The sequence below is a fragment of the Pseudopodoces humilis genome, chromosome 8 (genome assembly GCF_049639895.1).
Source record: "Pseudopodoces humilis isolate 2021_Gansu_Grassland_sample_001 chromosome 8, ASM4963989v1, whole genome shotgun sequence".
Lineage (NCBI taxonomy): Eukaryota > Metazoa > Chordata > Aves > Passeriformes > Paridae > Pseudopodoces > Pseudopodoces humilis.
Window position 1 is genome coordinate 32,753,893 of NC_142207.1, and position 20,100 is coordinate 32,773,992.

General features: G+C 40.5%; 1 protein-coding gene across 15 annotated transcripts in view; it reads left to right on the top strand.

Annotated features, from left to right (window-relative positions):
• PCNT (pericentrin) overlaps positions 1-17,691 on the top strand; it is a 71,135-nt gene extending 53,444 nt beyond the window's left edge. For 14 of the 15 annotated variants that reach the window (XM_088058678.1, XM_014257780.2, XM_088058688.1 and 11 more), the window contains 15 exons: positions 146-300; positions 3,116-3,304; positions 3,565-3,735; positions 4,303-4,498; positions 5,592-5,805; positions 6,300-6,450; positions 8,214-8,930; positions 9,490-9,770; positions 10,030-10,129; positions 12,098-12,262; positions 13,021-13,259; positions 14,395-14,483; positions 15,160-15,322; positions 15,836-15,963; positions 17,307-17,691. In XM_088058678.1, coding sequence (XP_087914804.1) covers positions 146-300; positions 3,116-3,304; positions 3,565-3,735; positions 4,303-4,498; positions 5,592-5,805; positions 6,300-6,450; positions 8,214-8,930; positions 9,490-9,770; positions 10,030-10,129; positions 12,098-12,262; positions 13,021-13,259; positions 14,395-14,483; positions 15,160-15,322; positions 15,836-15,963; positions 17,307-17,350 — 3,002 coding nt within the window. In that variant the 3' untranslated portion in view covers positions 17,351-17,691. Of the gene's footprint in view, positions 1-145; positions 301-3,115; positions 3,305-3,564; positions 3,736-4,302; positions 4,499-5,591; positions 5,806-6,299; positions 6,451-8,213; positions 8,931-9,489; positions 9,771-10,029; positions 10,130-11,092; positions 11,332-12,097; positions 12,263-13,020; positions 13,260-14,394; positions 14,484-15,159; positions 15,323-15,835; positions 15,964-17,306 lie in introns of those variants that run through there. The other variant, XM_088058690.1, reaches the window with a different exon arrangement.
• Positions 17,692-20,100: the final 2,409 nt, after the last annotated feature.

Sequence of the window (20,100 nt, forward strand, 5' to 3'; positions counted from 1 at the left end):
AGATCTCAACCAACCAACTTAATGTGACCCTGCGTTCATATGAGCAGAAGAAATCATGATTATTTTTCAAGTGGTGGTTCTAGTTTCAAGTTCTTTCCATATTTATAACACTTTGTGGGGATTGGGGGATTGTTTCTTCCTTCAGATACCAGCTCAGATTTGGCAGCTAATCTAAAGCAGGAGCTACAAAGGTCAGATCACCTAGATGCCAATGTCATGCCTTATCTGAGATACCGGGAGATGATTCCAGATATTATGGAATCAATGAAAGAAAAGGAAATACTTTCACCAGAGATGAAGGTAATGTATGATTAATATGAGCATACCAGCAAATTAAAACTGGACAGCAAAAACAAAATGGTAATCTAAAGTAGCTGCTACATTTACACTGAAAACTGTTCTGTAATGGTTTAAACTTCAAGTTGATTATGATTCTTGTCTCTGCATCTCTTGTGACAATATTATTGACGTTTGCTTGTACTTGCTAGAATTGAACTAGTTTTTCTAGGACAACATTGGTGCTGTTTCAGAACATGGGGGTACAAGGACTGATTACTCTGCTTTATGCTTTTGCCTTGGAGACTTCAGAGAAGCTTGTTTCAGAGGTAACCATAGCTGACTGACATCATGCTCCTCTGCCTGTTCTTGTCATCCTGATGTGATGAAGAGCTGTGGAAACACCATTGCAAGGTGTGCAGGGATAGGTCAGAGCCCGGTCAAGCAGCATGAGGAATATACAGAAGACTGAGCAGGGAGTGCTCACTCTAGTCAGTAAGGAAAGTTGAAGTATATGCCTAGAACTCTTCGGTTTGCTGAGCAAGCTCTCCATTTCAAAAATTCCAGCCACAGAAAGGGAGAGATTCTTATCTATAAGAGAATACAGAAGGTTACAGTGAGTTCTCAAGTAATAAGAAGCTAGAAGAAATACCCTTCCTAGAAAGTGAATCCTGTCTCCTGGTATGCTTAGCAGGTTCCTTCAGCTAGCTCAGCACAGTGGAGGAAGACTTGTGCAAGGGGAAGGTAAGCCTGAATTCAAACTCACTCAAGCTAACTGGCACAGGTACCACACAAGATGAAGGAGACTGGGCCTTTATCACTGCTCAAGTGAAGGAAGCTCTCTCCCCCATCTATCTGCCCTTGAGAGACATGATGCTCTAGGGTTGGAGACGGAAGGACACATGCAATAACCGATGTGATCCAGGAAAAGCCAAACGTGCAAAGCTGATGAAATCATCTGCCAGCATTAGAACCAGTGCTACCAGAAAAGTACATCAGGTGTTAGTAATTGGAGATTCCTTACTGAGAGGCACTGAAGCACCCTCTTGCCATCAAGATACTTTCTCTGGAGAAGTTTGTTGCTTACCAGCAGCTTGTATTTGTGCTATCATTGAGCCTGCCAAATTGACTGAGCCCTACAGATTGTCACCTGTGTAGGGTCTAACAGCACTGTAACAGGACAGTTCAAAGGTTTGGGACCATGGGTGATATCCTCTATCCTCCCAGTCAGAGGAAGGGGACCAGGATAGACGTGAATCCCTGGCTGTGCAGCTGATGCAGTACTCAAGGTTTTCATTTTTATTATCATGTATTTACCTTTGAGAAGCCAGAAATGTTGGGAGCTCATGGAATTCACCCAACCAAGTAGGACAAGAGTGTCTCCACCAGTAAGCTGGCCAAACCTATAAGGGAAGCTTTAAATTGGATGAGGAAGGGACTGGAGGAATGAAGTATCTCCTATTGCAAGAGAAGATAAGATTCAAGACCACCAGAGGAACCTGGACATAGTTAATTCTATGGGACCCAAAGACGTGGATCCCAGGGTTCTGAGGAAATGTTGCAGTTGCAATTGTCAAGCTGCTCTCCATAATTTTTGACAAGTCACAGCAGTCAGATAAAGTCCCTAGTGGCTGGAGAAAAGGGAAACATAGCATCCATTTTTGAAAAGCTCAATAATGAGCACCCTGGAAACTACTGATCTTTCAGCCTCACCTCACTGCCTAGTAAGATCATGATATGGATTTGGCATAAGTACAAAACTTGTGATGAGTTGCTGGCACAGTGCGGTTGTGGACCCCCATTCAATCCATTCAAAATGAGATTGGAGGGGGCTTTGCACAACCTGAAAAAATAGGTGTTCTCTCTGCCTGTCACAGCAGAGTTGGACTAAATATGGTCTTGAAAGGTCTCTTCCAACTGACAACCATTCTGTGTCTAAAAAATTCTGTGTCAGAGGCTTCATGGAAGAGGTGAATTTTGTTTTACCTTAAGAAACAGATGTTATTTTGTTGTTGGTTTTGGTTGTTTTGTTTTTGTTTCTTTTGTGGAGCATGAATCTAGACTTTACTGGCTGTAAGATCTGGGTGCATATTCCAGTACTGAATGTTTAGTTTGAACACTTTACTGTGTTTTTAATATTAATGTTTACTAAAGGTTTTCATTGATTATTGAAGTAATCACTATTTTGATTCCAGTGACAGAAAAGCAATTCATGTTTGTTCCAAAGTTATTTTAAAATAAGTGTAAGGAAAGAATATCAAGAGTTAAATACAAGTACTCTGTGTTGTTAAAGTGCGTAGCAGTGAGGAACAGCTCCATATGGAGGCTTCTGATGAGATGTGTTTAAGAAAGGGATTTAAATCCCCAGTGACCTTCCTTGAAAGGAGGCCCAGAAACATCTGTGCATGATGTAATAGTATGTGAACGGGAAATTTATTTAAAATATATTATTTGGCCTGACAATGTCAGAGGAAACAATTTCCACTCTGTAAATTATTAAAGCTGGTTATTTTAGGAGTTGATACTTGTACATAATTTGCTAAATTAAGCTAAGGTTGTGTAAATACATAACTCAATTTTCTGGCATCACTGGGGTTTAGTAACACAGCTTCAGACTTGATAGAATTTAATTTATTCCCAGTAAAGTTAGCTAAATGGTTCAGAAACAAAGGTCAAGTACCGCCTTTTGTCATGAATAATAATTTCTGCTTAATTGCATCTTAGTGTGTTGATATAGACACCTTACTTTTGCTGTCTAGTACTATCCCATCCTACTCTTACACTGTCAGGATGCTGATGCCTGTTTCCTGATGCTATCTTTTTTTTTTAATATTCTCAGACTGTGCTGAAAATGGTGTATGAGGAGAGCCGCAAAATATTGGCTTTGTCAGAGCATCCCTTTCGTTTGAGGGAGCTGAAGAATGTCCCTCAGAGTTTGGAGGGCTGGCAGAAGGAGGGATTATCCCTGCTGGATGCTATCCAGTCACTGAAGGATTACCTCAGCAAGGTGGCAGATAGAGGAGACAAGGTGTGGCTATAAAATAGTCTTTAAGCAAGGGAATCAGCTTGTGTGTGTATATATATATAAATGTGTATTATATATATAATATATTATGAGGCTTATACTATGAGGCTTGTGTGTGTGTATGTATATATTTAAGTAATAAGGGATAGTACTCTTTTAACACTTCTAAAAGTGGTTAAATTAACAGATATACTCTTATGGTATGAAGGATGCTGGGTTAGAGGTTGAGAGAGATGCCATTTAAAAAAATTCTATTTTAACAGGAAACATCAGGTGTTGGTGCTGACTGGAGAGGAGAACTTCTGCAAGCAGTACAGAGTGTGTTTGAGAAGGAGAGAAATGTGTTGCAAATTGACTTGAGGTCTCACTTCAATCCTGCATCTGGTGATGCAAGTTCATTAGGGGAAAAGCTGGAGTATATAATGAAACAACAAGTATGAGAAGCTCTTAAAGTGTGCTGTTTATAAATCACTTTTTTATTCTGTTATTTTTAATTTTTTTGTTCAGTTTTATTTCTTCTGCTGTTAAATCTTGTGTATTAATGCAGATGGTGTGGGATCAGTAGCTTTTAGAGTTTCTGTTGTGGTAGCATTTTTCTTGAACTTTGTATATGGTGTTACAAAGCCTATTGGTTATTTTAACTGGCACCAAGAAAGTGATAGTGAATGGGAAATACTTCAATTCTTTCTCTCCTTCCCATTTGTCTGGAACTTCACAGAGCACTCTTGCAAAGGGTATATATTGAACTAACTCTGAATCTGGGGGCTTTTTGCCAATAATATTTAGTTTCTAGGTTGTAATTGTTACATATAAACTCGACAAGGCAAGTGAAGTGAGCTTTTTCTTTTTTACATAATGTTAACAGTTTGCATTAATGTGAAGCATGAACTTAGTAATTTGAGTGCTTCTGTACAAAACTTGTACTGTAAGAGTTTAGTACTTATCCTTGCAGAAGATATGGAAATAGCCTTGTAGTTTGAATAGGCCTTGGTTTGTTTCAGGAGGAGCAGAGGCAGATGGTTGTGGAGCACCTCTTCTCCTCGGACCGGAATAGCCTGCTCTCAGAAATCCAGGACCTCCGAGCCCAGCTCCGCATGACACATCTCCAGAACCAGGAGAAGCTCCAGCAGCTACAGGAAACCCTTACCAAGGCTGAAGATCATGGGAACAAACAGGAACACCAGCTTCGGAGGAAAGGTAATTCTTACTGTCTTTGTCAGTTCTTTCTGTCTTCTACATCAGTTCCTTATTGCCTCAAAGGAAGAAGGCAAAAGAAGGTGTCTTGCAAAGAAGCAGGTGTTGTACAATTCCTCAGTTTTACTGAATGCACTCAGGTTTCCTGTGATGTTAGCTGCTCTTTCTCATATCAGTAGTTAAGACAAATCTATGAAAAGCAAAGAGAAACTGCAAAATAACCCAAAGCAATAGAACTGAAATAGTGTATACATGGAGAAAACCCAGCAAGGACAGTAAAACCCCTGTTTGTTTGCAGAGAATTGTTTATCTATATGTTTACTAGTATAAAATCACAGAATCATTTAGGGTTGGGTAAGACCTTTAACACTGTGGCGTCCCACCATAAACAGTGCCAAGCCCACTGCTAAACCATGCTCCTGATGAAATAAGCAAGCCTTGGTTTTCACAGAAAATTCTCTTTATGTAATAAAAAAACAAGTGCAGGTGAAAAATTGGTCAAAAATAAACATGTCTCTTCAAAGCAAAACACTGGTTTTTCCTTATTTTTGTTTTTTCCTTATTTTTTTTTTTTCCTTATTTTTGTTTTTTCATCACTATCATTCAGGATTCAGCCATTTAATAGCACATGCACTAGTCCAATAAGGAAAGTTTTCTGGAAATCCAGAAGTTTATTGCTAATTTTATTTACATAATACTGTAGACGTAGGTACATTAAATATTTTTACATACTTATCAAACAGGAACCTCCAAATTTAGGGAGAGTTGTTTCTCTTAACTCGCCTGCCTGAGCAGAGCTGGCAAAACAGGTTCTATATAGTGATTCCTGTCATAAAATGTTTGTGTAAGTGAGTAATTTGTTTAATGAAGTTTAAAATCCATTAGTGATATTACAGAATATCACAATGATAGAATCATAGCGTTTGTGCATCCTGCTGCTGATTCCTCTCATGTTTGAAAAGAGATTAATTCTTCAGACAAGAAAAATTTAATACAGCTGATTTTTTTTTTTTCTAATTTGAATTAGTGTAACTGATATCATAATGTCAAGGTCTCTGTAATATAAATAATTGTTACAATGTTTTTTTTATCCTAGTTGAATTACTGGAATATAAGCTTCAGCAGGAAAAATCTATTGTAAGTGACTTGCACAGCACCCTCTCTGAGGAGCAGAAAAGATCCTCTGAAACATGTGATCTCCTTACTCGAGAAAAAGCATCCCTGAAATCAGAGCTTTCTGGAAGTAAGCAAGAGAATGAAAGGTTGCAGAAATCCCTGGAAGAGCTTCAGAGGGAAATAAATAATTTACGGTGAGAAGTAGATTTATTAATTTACTTGATTTATCAGTAGGTCTGAAAGAGCTTTATACTAACTGGATCCACACAGAGCTTAGCACTTGGAAACACAGGGAGGAAAACTAGGGTCTCTCACTTTTAAGGATTATGTTTTCTTTACTAAATTGTCATCTCGGATATGTTCCTTCCCCACTCCCTTCTTAGCGTGTGCCAATATTTTGCTTTCGTCTCGAAGGACAACAGCTTTCCTCTGCCATGATAAATAACCTATCTCTTAATTGTTACTAAGTCGAGCAATTCTAGCTTGGCTTGCAGGGAACTAAATGTTTTCAGATGCTGTGACTTGATAACTGACCTTCATTAGAAAGGATAGAGGCCACCTTAAAAAAAACCAATCAATAGAAAGGACTCAAGAGAAACTCAGAGAAACCAATGCAAAACGTCTTGTTTGTGATGTTGGTGAAGGATGTTCTGTTGTGAACATAGAAATGTCATTTTGAACTTTGCAGTGTTGAATTGGAAAAAAAAGAAAAGGATTTGGCAGCTGCACTAGAAGACTTGCAGGCTGAGCAGCTGAAGGGATCTGAGCTGCGAGGTTGGTTTGAGGAACAGCAGCGTCAGCAGAGGAAAGCAGAGGATGAAAAGACAAAGGCCATGGAGGTAACGCCCAGCTCCCCTGGGGCATGACGTTAACTAGCAGGTTATTTTTGCAGTCTTCTTCACCTCCACTGTTTTTTGTTTAGTAACTGTTAAAACCCCCAAACCTTTTCTGAATGTGCACAGCATCCCTATTCAGAGTTAAAGCTTTCAGTTACTTTTATTAATTGCACATGCAGAAATAAACCAGGGTTGAATGCCGTGGTGGTTTGGTTTTTTCCCCCACATCTTCTTAGTGGTTTTTCTTTCCCCATTTTCCCCCGTTCTGTACTGCCCCTTGCTGAGTAGGGATAGCCAGATTCTACAGCTGTCTAACTGCACCCTTAATTCCAGAGCAAATTTACCATGGGGGTGTGAGGTGTATGATCTCTGAGATTATAAAGAAAACCACACAATGACAAATAGGTTTGGCAGAGAGTAAGTGGAGCCTTTTCAATATTATATGTATTTTTGGAAGTTAACCAAAGTCGTCCTGTTCCCTTCTAAATTGAACAGAAAACAAGTGAACAGCTTTCTCTCCAAGACTGTAATAGCAATGATTCAGTCCTTTTAAAAGGCCTACGGTGAATGGAAAAGGAGGGAGATTTAACATTTACCATTTCTTTGGGGTTTAACCCCAAAACTAAACTCATCTCCAAACAATCCTACTTAAATTCCCTAAGTTCCTTGTAGTTTGGCTTCTCCTGTCATCTTCCTGGTAGGTTTAGGTTTGTGAGTGATTTTTGTTGGGATATTTGTTACTGCTGTATGGTTAGGAAATGCTGCTACCATCCTCTTTTTCAGAAACCTGCTTATGCAAGGAGGACACAGTAGCCAAGGCCAGGAGAAAAGTGCTTTGCCCTGGGGGTAGCTCTTGGACAGGCAGATTGGTCTGGCATTCACAAATCTTTATTGAAGCCCCTTTATGGAAAGCTTCTGCCTTTTAGCATCTGACCTGGCTTTCTAGGAGATAACAAATGGTGCTGGCTAGGTGGGGGCAGGGTAGACCTCCCTACTAGGACAGCAGTGCCAGCTCTGACTGTCTGCAGTGCCCTACACTGCCCCTTCAGTCCCCGCCTTTCCTTCTGGAGAAAGGCTGGCTCCCAGAATGGACCTAAGGGTGGATTTTAAAGGGAAAGAGGGTAGATTTGGATTAGATATAAGGAAGAAGTTCTTTCCTGTGAGAGTGGTGCAGCTCTGGCTCCAAGATTACCCAGAGCAATTGTGGCTGCCCCATCCCTGGAAGCGTACAAGGCCAGGGTGGACAGGGCTTGGAGCCATCTGGGACAGTGGAAGGTGTCCCTGCCCATGGAAGAAGGTGGGAATGAGATGAGCTTGAATGTCCTTTCCAACCCAGACCATTCTGTGATTATTTGAAGAGATGGGCTGCTAAGTCCTGAAGTTTTACATCTGAATTTACTGCTTAGATTTTTCTTTTTAAAACAACAGGATTATTGCTGTTTCAGATGTTACTTATTAATGGGACTGAGTGATGTAAAAAGTAGTGATTTCCTAATGAGGGTCTTACTAACTAAAGAAGAAATAATGTACTGGCAGATACATTAACATGATAATTTTTGGGTCTGTTGCTTGGTGCCATATTGCTAAGGAGCATTTTTCTGAAACTTGTAATTTTAAATTAAACTTTTTAGTACCTGAACTACTCTAGTTAAGTCTTGAATATATTTTTGGATAAAATAGGAGGTTGAACATTGCTAAATACCAGCCAGTCCCACAAATGAGTGTTTGTGCTGGAATATTAATGTGTTCTCCCCTCTCGTGCCCAGGAGCTGCAGGCTGCCCTGGATGTGCAGTCGGTGCAGAATTGCCAGCTGCTCGTGTCCTTAGAGCACGAGAAGACAGTGACAGATAACCTCCGCAAGGAGCTGCAGATTGAGCACTCCCGCTGCGAAGCCTTGCTGTCCCAGGAACAGAACAAACTGCAGGAGCTACAGAAAAACCTGGATGCTGAGAAAAATCGTTCGTTGGAGCTCCTGGATTCCTTGAATCACGAGCGTGTTTTGACAGAGCAGTTGAGCATGAGAGTGAAGGAAGGTGCTTCCTGTCAGCACAGGGAGTCGCTGCTGGAACAAGCTTTTGTCCGAGAGCTCCAAGCCCAGCTGGAAGAGGAGAGGGCCCGAACTACAGAGCTTGCTGCTGTTATTGAGAAAATGCATGAGAAGGCCATCCTGTCCAAGAGGCAGCTGGAGGCTGAGGTACAGATGTGCTGTGAGGAAACCCAGAAGGAGAGGGAGGTCAGTGACAAACTGCGAGCCACCCTGGAGTCTCTTCAGGCGCAAAAGCAAGAGGTGATCCGTTCCTTGGAGGCCCAGAGGGAGAGAGAGGTCAAGCTGAAAGTTGACTGGGAGCAACTGCAGTCACTCTTCAAGCTGCTTAAAGAGCAAGATAAGAACAGGAAAGAGGAGAGGGAAAGAGAGCAGAAACAGCAGGAACAGACAGAGCTACAGAAACAGAAGGATTGGCACAGAGTTCAGGAGAGACTGGTGAGAATGCTCTACCATACACTGAAATAGCCACACACTAGCATTTAACTCTCTGGATGGTGTTCTTCAATTGGAATATTTCCTTCCTGTTAAAGCATTCTGAAAAATGCATTAAATGAGCTCTTGTCCTGCTTTTCTGAAATGTAGCTGTTTTCAAGGGATTGTGTCTGCGTTTACTGTTGGCGGAAATGGATCTTTAAAGTTTTGCCTGTGCTGGGAATTGCTGGTTGTTCACAGGTGGGGATGAATATGGGTTAAATGGGAATGAGTTAATGGTAACCAAACTAGATTTCATGTCATTGCCCTTATTTTGAGCTAGGATCCAAATCAAGCCTTGAGGCAGTATTGGTTTCACCCTGAATTTCTCCTTAGATGGAGACAGTGCCCACTCCAGTGTCATTAAATGGCTTCCTGGTGGCCCTAGAAAGCAGGAAAGCCTTTCCCCAAAAGCTGTCTGGCAGTTAAGGAACACCAGATGTATATGCTAATTAGGTATGCTGACACATAAGTACATATATATACAAGATGCAATTAACCACTACTTTCTCTTTTCGAACAGCAAAACTTGGAACGGCAACACCAAAGGGATGAACAAAGAATTAAAGAATTGCAGGAAATACTGGCAGTATTAAAAGAAAGAGAAAGAAATCCTCCAGCTCCAAACTGTCAGGAGGAACTCTTGTGTACCTCAAGCAAAGATGGAAGTGCCACACAGCCGGTGACAAAAGAAACTGAAAAACCCCACTTGCAGCAGCAGCAACAACAGCTGGAGAAGATAAGGCAGCAGTTGTTCTTTGTGGCTGTGCACCTGAATGAGTTCATTTATAAAACTCTCGATAAGTGAGTTCATAAAATAGCACTTTGCTTTCTATCCTGCTTTTTGTGTAGGTCATGGCTGAGAGCCCTTAGCTCTTTTAATTCTTAAAAATTAACAGAAGTTGCTCATTTCTCTGTGTATGTGTAGTAATTTGTGTGGTAAACATTGCGTAAGTTAAAGCCTCAGAACTTTAAAGGCCACGTAGTGGGAAGAAGTAATTAAATGTGTGTTAACATTCTTACAAATCAGCCTCATACTGAAATGGTATTTCTGCCTAAACAGAACGGTTAACGATTGGTCTGCATCAAATGATGAAGCTGTAGCCTCTTTACTGCAGACATTAAGGGAACTAAAATCAGATTTGTCTCCTCCTGCATCTCAGGTAAGGAAAATATTAACGTATTTTAATGTCCAAATCTGTTTTGTTGTGTTGCAGAGTCTGCTTCTGAGAGCATTTTTTTTTCCTAGATATGTAATGTTTTGAAGGATCACAAGCTTTAGGATGTGTTGCTGTATCTTCTTTATGCATCCAGAGACAGTTGTTTTTCACCAAAATGCCAAGAACTTTTCAAAAAGCAGTTCAAGAAGTGGTTTGTAATCTCAGGAGGGCTGTTCTGACCCAAGTTTGCGGTATTGCTAATATTTTACACAAGCCCAGAGATTACCAAAGATCAAGCTCAGGTCTACTGATAGAAAATACATAAAAGCATAACTTTTAGACTCCATCTGATTCCCCAGATAACTGCAGCTTTATGTCTTTCTCTTGCAACAGACAGAGATCTATGACTGTCTGATAAGTTAAAGTTTTTGTATCTTCTGGTCACAAGTCTGATGTGTGATAAGCTGCCTTGGCATGTTGCAGTTCTCCCAGTGTCTACCTGCTTACAAAATAAAATATAGTTAATATTTTCCTTCTGTCACCTGTGCAGCCACAGAGGTGGTTGCCAAATGGATCATCCCCAGCCTTGAGGAGGGGGATGCAGCCTCTTCTCCAAGTTCATGGGGTTATTTTGGTTAAGCCTTTCTCTCACAAACCTTTAGAGCTGTCAGCTGTCAACAAAACCTTTGTTGGAGCAGAGTTCCCTCCTTCAGGGACTGACCACACAAAAATAAAGGAGCTCAAGTTTCCTGACTTCAATTTTGTTTAACAAAAAAAGTGTTCAGTAGAGAACTTCAAAGACACATGCCTTTCTAGAGCTTAGGAGCAAAAACTCCACCTCAATAGCTTTTCTTCTGTGGGCACAAACAGTCCCTCCTCTCTGCCCTCTTTCCAGGCCTTGATCTTTTTTTCTTCCAGACTCACCTTTTCCTTCAGTCTCCTTCCTGAATTTCTTCTTCCTTTAAGGTACTGAACCACGTGCTCAGGAGACCAAAGGAATTTTCTGCAGTTCCCACCTTGAGTTGCAATAAATTGGGGAGTATTGGACAGGGAACCTGGCAAAATGTCAGCATGGAAAATCTGTGCCAAGTGGAGCTGTCCTGTTAATCAGCTGCCAAGCAGTGCAGTAGAAGTCAAGGACGTAGATGAGTCATGTAGAACTCCTTCAGATACTACAGATTGGACTGAAATAAGTTGCTAGGAGAAACTGAGGTCAGTTGTTTGTACTGGCTTCTCTAATTTATAGATTTTATTTCAAGGGATAAAACATCAACTACCTTAAAAAAAAAATCTTCTATTTCTTTTTGTGAGCTACTGCATCATGCACTGATGTAACTGATGACTGACCAGTAAATCTGTAGTTGATACAAAGAGGGTTATGAAGGCAGAACTTCATGAAGAATTGGAGCTGGAGTCCTGGGTCTCATTCCTACAAGAGATGACTTACCACAAAGTTCAGTTTCACACAATCACAGCACAGTTTGGGCCAGAAGGGACCTTAAAGCTCATCTCATTCCACCCCCTGCCATGGGCTGGGACACCTTCCACTAGACCAGATTGCTCCAAGCCCTGACCAGCCTGACCTTGGACACTTCCTGGGATGGATCAGCCACAGCTTTTCTGAACAAGAGACTCTCAGAATTGAATGTGATTTTTCAGAATTTTTCACAACTTGTTTTTGATGTATGTGCAGCTTGTTTTTGCATGTACACAGAAATTTTCACTACTTCTGAATAATAGTGCTGCCTGTGGGTGTAGAAGAAAGTCAGATGAAAGTCAGAAGGGCTTTTCATGCATTTCAGTTTCCCATTGTGCTGTTTAACACCTGAATGCCATTGCTGGTTTTCAGGCTCATTGTTATTATGTTTTAATTTGTCATAAAGCTGGGTTACTACTCAGTTTGAGATGTTTGATTGTGGAAGTAATGTGCAAAACCCATTGTGGCTCACTTCCTTTAGGTTTCTGTTTTAGATGAGATCTGCAGGTGTTGCTGACCCTTTTCAAGAGCTGGAAAGAGAGGCTTGGCAACGGGAGAGGAACACGCTGCAGAACATGCTGAAACAGGCAGAATCCCAGCTGGCTAAAGCAAATGCTGAAATTGAAAACAAACCAGTGGCAGAAACTTCAAATCCTAAGGTAAAATCATGGGGACAAAGAGGGTCTGTGGAGCTTGGAGAGCCAGCAAACCACAGCCAGAGGAGGTAGCATTTCAGCCTCATCTGCTGGGGATGAAAAAGGGATCTGTCAGATTATGGTATTTATCTTTCACTGCTGTAATCTTTGGTTGCTATTTTAAAAGGTTGATTTTCTCGATGAACAGTTTGATATATTATTTTAAATTAGAAACTTTCCCCATATGTAACTCATCAGAGAAGTTCCTTTGGAACTTTCTCAGTGTTAGACAGGAACTTGCATCAAAAGTAATCCGGATCTTCGGAATTTCTTTCCACTCTTAAATGAGAGGGAGACTTAGATTTCTTGTCTAAGCATGAAAATAGAAAACACTCATTATTTTTAATCCTTGCTGACTAATCTTAAATACATCTTATTTTTCTGACAGTTTGATTGTAATCAAATCTGATAGGCATCTCTCCCACCATGCTTCCTGGTTAATTTTTTTTTTCTGTTAAGCAGATGTATTTTCTTTATTAAAGAGTTAAACTGTTTTAGAGTTTTGAGTATGATAATTTTGCTTGAAAACATTCAGGAGATTTAAAGAGGTCTGACATTCCAAATCTGGGTGTGTTTTAGCAGTATACAGAATTGTTTTGGCTGCCGTTGTATCTTCAGTCTGGACATTTGACCTGAAGACACCTTGTTTGTGGCTGGGTTCTTGCAACAGGAACCGTGGAAAAAATTGAACTTTTTGAATATATTTTTTTTTCTTTCTGCAGTTGCAGAGATTATATCGGAAGTACATTCGAGCAGAGAGCTTTAGAAAGGCTCTAGTTTATCAGAAGAAATACCTCTTGCTGCTGCTTGGTGGGTTTCAGGACTGTGAGCAAGCAACTCTCTCTCTCATCGCCCGCATGGGAATCTATCCTTCTCCTGCAGACCTGCAGCTTTCTAGATCACGCTCCCGGCCTTTCACCAAGTTCAAGTGTGCAGTCAGAGCCATCATTGCCATCTCAAGGTAAAGCCAAAATACTCCCTGTCTCTTATATATGATGTTTACTTGGAAACTTAAATAATTGGTAGTTCCTGTGGCTTATCCTACACTGATATTAAGAAGATGCAATCTCCAGAACTGTTTCAAGCATGACTTATTAGCTGAGTTTGATCTGCACTAAAGATTTGTAAAAAATATCTTTAAGATGAAAGAGGGTAGGTTTACATGGGATGTTGGGAAGAAATTTTTCCCTGTGAGGGTGGTGAGGCCCTGGCACAGGTAGCCCAGAAAAGCTGTCGCTGTCCCCATTCCTGGATGTGTTCAAAGCCAGGTTGGATGGGGCTTGGAGCAGCCTGGTCTGGTGGAAGGTGTCCCTGCTCATGGCAGGAGATGGAACAAGGTGGCTTCTTTAGGATCCCTTCTAGCCCAAACCACTCCATAATTCTATCAAAAACCTACTTGAGTGATACCCAGCTGCAATATATTTGGGAACCAGTGCACGGCATTGCAAACTGAAGGCCTTTGGGGCTGACCCTTGTCTCCTTGGTCTCACTGGATAGTCTGTCTTGTATCAGAATGTGATCTGTCAGGATTGGTTCTCTCTGGAATCCAGGAGCATGTGTTTCATTGGGTGTGATTCTATCATGCTCTCTCTCTATCAAATGGGTTTTGCTAGCTGTACACGAGACAACATGCCATCTCCCAGTAGCTTTAAGCCCATTTAATGAAAAATAAGCAGTTTTAAATGTAATAGGTGGCTATTTTTTGAGCAATTTTGTTGTCTAGTTAAAGTGACTCCTAGCAGGTTTCTATCAGGAGATGACACAGAGTCTGACATGAATACCATAATAGCAGCAAAGGCTGCAGGACCTCCAGACTCATGCAGTAACCTCCAAACTCCTCCTCTTGGGTAGGAAGAACTCTCTGGAGATTAGGAGCAGAGCCAAAATATGCAAGTGTTTTCAGCAGTTCCAAGATCATTGCAGTGTAAAATAGGATAACCCAGCATTCCAAAAACTGAATTTGAAGAATTCTCCTGTCATTCCCACAACAATTATTGCTTATGTTGCTTAATAGGTTCTACACCAACAAATAATAATAAAATTAAATGTATTTCTTCTTATTTTTAATGCTTGTACAAATTTGTTTTCTCACCAAGGTTAAAGTTTTTGGTGAGGAAGTGGAACAAAGTTGGCAGGAAGAGCACACAGAGTGAAAGTATTTCTCACAGTATAGGAGGTAACACAGGTATGTGTTTGGACAAGTACGTGGTTTTCTTTGTAATTTCTCTTCAGTGATGTGTTTCATTTAAAAACAAAACCCAAGTGGGAAAATCTGCTTATGTTGCCACTATCCATCTGTAGAGTAGATGGATAGATGGTCTCATGCAGGTCAGGAACACTTGAGTGTTCCTTTGAGTTACTGATGTGTACCTTTGTAAGAATTTCCACAAACATCTTAATGTGGCACCCAATACTGAGGAACTGTTGCCGTTAATGTAAAATTCCATTACTTGTGCCTTTTCAATGCCTAACAAAATTCAGATTAAATAGTGTATTTTTCATTACCTGGTACTATGTAATTTTCACTGTTTCTGAGTTGCTGGTAATAATTGTTTTAAAAAAAGCATACCTTTGTACATATACCCACTGTGGTATGATTCCTAGGAAACTTGAATCCTTAAATGCTGAACTTTCTACCTCAATACAAAATAGCATCACAATTCTGTTAAATATGGTTAAAAAAGAAACAAACCCACACAAACAAAAAAAGCAGTTAGCTGTAGAAATTGTATTTACCAGCATTTAAAACCAAACTTAAGCATATTCTGCATCATTTTCATGGGTTTATTGGATGTGTTTATGATATCTTTTTCTCAATGGTTCCTAGCACATATTTTTTTAACCCTTCATATTTACCACAGCCTCTGGTGCGAGAACAGAAGTCCTGAGAGAGCAGCAGCCCCCAGCTGTTCCCATCAGCTCTCCCCCTACCCAGGACAGGGACACAGGGCTATGCCACAGACCCATCTGTGCTGCAAGATTGATGAGCCTCTCCCCACGGTCCTCCTCCCGCTCACACAACAGGTCAGTCTGCCAAGATGGGAGATGTTTCCAATTATTGTAGGGGTTTTTTCTTTAACTTTGCTGGTAGTTTGGAAAAACAGACTGCTTGTCCTAAACAGCCAGGTAGTCTTCTGGTTCGCATGTAATTTAGCAAAGCATTTTGGAGAGTTTGAGACCTGCAAGCACTTCCAGAAGACTTTACCCTATTCCTCTGTCATGGCCTGTGTCTGTTTCTGACAGCCCTGCTAAGAAAAGTCACCTGTATGCTATGGAACATGGTATTAATAACAGCATAATAAGTAGCTGGTGCTCAGTGTGACTGGATTGGTGGTGCCTCAGGTCTGATGTAGATCCAAGGTGTGCTAAATAATGCCTATTGCTGCTCTTGTTTCCAGGAACAGCTATACAGATGGAAGGGGTGGTGGTGGTTCCAGTTTTCTTTGCCCAGAATTCCTGACTATATGAATGTATCTTCTGGATATATTTGAGAGTATGAGCATGAGCAGGAGAAAATATTTTTTTTTTCTTTTTAAGATTGCATCCGTCCCCAAGTTCAGCTCCAGAGAAGTCCCTTGTGCCACCTCAGGATCCTGAACAGTCACTCACAGAATATATCCATCGCTTGGAGGTGATTCAGCAAAGGCTGCAAGGGGTGCAGCCAGGTAAGAGCTACCTTCTTACCCCTTACAGCTCCTGCAAGTCTGGGCTGCTTTTCACAAGGTTCTTTGTACACAGTGCCAATACAGAGCATCATTTTAAGGAATAATTATCATTATTGGGGGATAACAACTAAATCAGTCTCGGAAAGGAAACCTTTCTGAATCGTATCTAAAACTATTCCAAGTGTGGCATTTCTCTAAGGTAATAGTGAAAGAGATAAGATGGAATAATTTCATGTGATTTCTGCCCCACTTCCGTTCCCAAGTCTAAACAAGCAAGTGTTCCGATTTAGATGAAACAGTTTAGAGAGTTAATTTGCTTTAAAGTCAAACATAGCTATTGCAATAATTGAGCAGGGCTTTCTCTGCAGCACAAACTGTAGTGCTTCCCTTATTTATCACTCCCTTATGTTCATAACAGATTTTAAAAAAATATTCGGAGGCTGGTAAATACAGCCATCTAGTTTTAAGATTTATCAAAGAGCACACAAAGGATTGTAGTGGCACTTAGCTTTGCTATTTAAAACAGTTCCACCAAATTTGCTTCGTTTCCCTAGTCTAATTACCTCCTCTTGTTACATACTGATTATAGCAGAGGAAAACCTTGTCCTAAGGAGGAACTCACAGACTGTCATCACATCATCCTGAAATCCTGAAGAGTTTGGGAACTTTGACAATTGTCCTCAGCAGGACTTTACCTAGAAACTTTATTACCATGACTTTGTGGATTTGTTTTGAGTTTTTTTTTCCCAAATACTGCAGCTGCACGGCTGATTCAGATAGATAAACAGGTTTTGGACTTGAAACCTGTCAGCCTTTATGGAAGTAACACATTTTGCTTCATTCCAAATGCAGAATAAGTACTCCAGGGCTGGGACACCATGAACAGCACTTTGTGAAAAGTGCATATAATTTCTATCATTTCCATGTTACCAGGACAATAATGTCCAGTCATTACAGAATGATGCTGCCATCTTTAGAACAGTGCTGTCAGCCAAGAGATGTCCCAGTTCCTAATGAGCTTTGGGACATCTATGCAGTGGCAAGACCTTGTCCAGCAATGTCCTTAAGAATCACCACAGAAATGGCAGAATTGAGCTGTCCCTGGAGGTAAAGCAGGCCTGTGATGGAGCACTGGTCACAGGCTGTGAAGGTTTGCTTTGGCAGATGTTTAGGCTTTCGAAATCCTGTTTGGGATTGCTCCTAGGTGGCTGATGAAAATTGGAATTGCTTCCAGTGTATAGTTCATATGAAGTGCTTTGAGGAAATATGCTGATAATTGTATGCTGTTGCTTCATAATACAAGCAGTTTTCTAATACAGATTTTTTTTTTTTTTTTAATTTAGGGCAAGTACTAGCTTCACCTCATCAGAGAAACCTAAAAAAGTGATGGGAACGCTTATGAAATCTGTCCTGCAGGTTCGTGATTCCTCTGAGTTGGTCCTCACTCAACAAAGGCACTTGCAATCTCCCATGCAACTGAATAAAGGGCAGTGCTTTTAGAGCAAATTTTTATACAACTCTTTTTATTATATTTTAGTAATTTAAGAGGGACTTACTTTTCACTAAGAACAATGTTTTACATTCTCATGTGAAATTAAGTCAACAGCTGAAGTGTGCCTGCATTGCTGTATTGTAAGCTGCAAAAAGTCTCTGTGGTGTTTATTTTTCTATAGTGTATAGCTGGATTCCTTGTAAAAAAAGTTATTAAAATGGCATTTTATTAGTGAATTCTTACATTGTGTGGTTGTTTATTTCTGCCTGTTTATTTATTTTGCTGGTCCTAGATTTGTTTGGGTTTTAATATTTCTGTAGTATCATTCCAATTAAAGGAATAGCTCAGATACTATTCAAAAATATCAAAGTTACCTGTAGCCTTCTGTAAATTTGGGGTTTGCTCTTCTGATTTTTCAGTATTTAAGTCCTCCCTCAGTCTCTCCTTTTTATTCTGGATACTTTTAGCTTCATTTTTCTAGTTCAAAAGGCCCATAATTTTGTTCAACTCTATGCATTTTTGGCAAAATGTACTAAATGAAACCTGTGAACTCTATCTACATCTAATGTAAGTGATCCTGCCTCTGTCTGGTATCTTATTCTGTAGCTACCTTCAGGGGGCAGTTCCAAATGTGTATGAAGTTGCTGGTAGGAGAAGAGCAAAGAGATGCTCTGTTGGTACACCCATTTCCTATCACAATGTCTCAGTGCAAAAATTAGAGAGATTCAAGTATCATGCTGAGTAAGACTTTCCTGTGATATTTCTCTGTTTCTTTAGAAAAGGCATAGGAAGAATTATAATGCCAGAATATTTTAAACCTCCGGACATGTGAAATCTCTGCCTTTGAAGCAGATGTGGTGTTGAACTTTGGAGCATGAGAAAAATCTTCTCTGGAGGCAAATTGTTCTGCTGCAGCCTATTAAAATATTTACTGGCTATTGAGAATTATATATTTGCATTCATCTGAGATTGTTTTATTACTTATTTAGCTGCTTTTGTCTTGGTAAACTCATATTTATCTGTCAGGTAGATCACCATTTGGTTCTCTGGAAAAAAAAAAGTGGTAGTGATAGGGCTTGGCACATGTACAGATTTATTTTATTTATTTATTTATTACCCTGACAGCTATAGGAGAACCCTTGAACTGATTTGGCATAAATTTAAGAGAGCTGTGAACAAACAATACTTGATTTGGTGTAAAAGCTTGGTAAGAAGTAATTTAACTTGTCCAGAGTTCCAAACCAATTTGAACTAAGTTTATGCTGGCTCAGTGACTGCATCATATTTCTTTTAAAAATCAGATTCTAAGAATCCTGACACTAGATGCAACATTGTGAGACTGCACAAAGTGAATGGTGCTGGTGCCCTTTTTGCATAGCATAGCACAAGTTGATCCCGTTTTGGGAACAATGCATTCAGAACTGGCACTAAATCCAATATGTAATAGCACACTCACAGCTGGATGTTTCCATGTTGAGTGTAAGCAGGAGGGCTGTGAGACCTGAGGGCCTGTGCTCAGGGCAATTAAAACTCCCCTTTAGTTTAAAGGACAGTTTAAAAGTTACTCTCTAAAGGACATTTGGCACATCCTGTGGGCATCACTTCTGTTTCAAGGGAATTTGGCTTTGCATCAGCACATTTTTAAATCAATCTGCAGGGGTTTTTTTAATGTCCCAGAATATGCAGGGCTCTTCCCAAGCCTTGGCAGGGCTTTGCATCCAGAGGAACTTTTCTGTGGCAGTCGGTACTTCCCTGCCTCACCTCCTCCCTACACATCCCTCCAGGAGTCTCCTTGGGTGGTCACTGTTTCCAGGAGCACAGGTGGGACATGGGGGTAAAGGGACAGATGCTGCAGCCTACGCCTCAGAAAAGAAATCTGTAGAGAAGTTGATGCCTTGAGAGGCTACCTAGAGCAGAGGCTAGACAGTGTTAAAGGAATAAAGTAGGTATTTATTATAAAGGCCTTGAAAGAATATACCTTGGGCAGTACAAGAGCCTGGCTGAGGCTACACCCACCATGGACCACAGGTCACATTTTCACACTTTTTTGGTCCATTTACATATTGGGGTTAATTGTCCAAATACAGCTTCAAGTTTTGAAGTCCCATCCTCCCAGTTTGCTCTCCTCAGTTCACTGTTGTTTATACTTTCAGGCCCGAAGCTGCAACTGTGTCCTTGGTTCTTGGGCTGTTAAAGGATTGTTTTGTCTAACTAAACCATGAGGAGAACTTGCTAACACTTTGTATGAAGTTCAGAGTTGTATGCTAATGCAGCACACAATCTGGAAGATATGAAAGCTAAAACTTAAGGCATCAAACTAATTCAATCCAATAGGATCTGAGCTACAGGTAATGTGTTCCCCATGACTACGTTTCCCCTCAGCTTCCCGATACCCACAGACAGCTTTCTGAAGGGTAGTGGAAGCAGAAGTGTTTCTGCCCAGTGTAAGGAATGACATTTTAAGCAGCAATGGTTTTCCTAGTGCTGGTGTGGTGTGTCTGCCCTCAGAAGGGCAGCCACATGGGATACACTTGTGTGATGTGCTGACCTCAGTAATGTGAGTAGAGATTTTTGGAAGCCCTAACATGAATGCAATCATCCCAAACAAGAGTGGTGTTTTGGACAGTAGCAGTTGTTGGCAGACT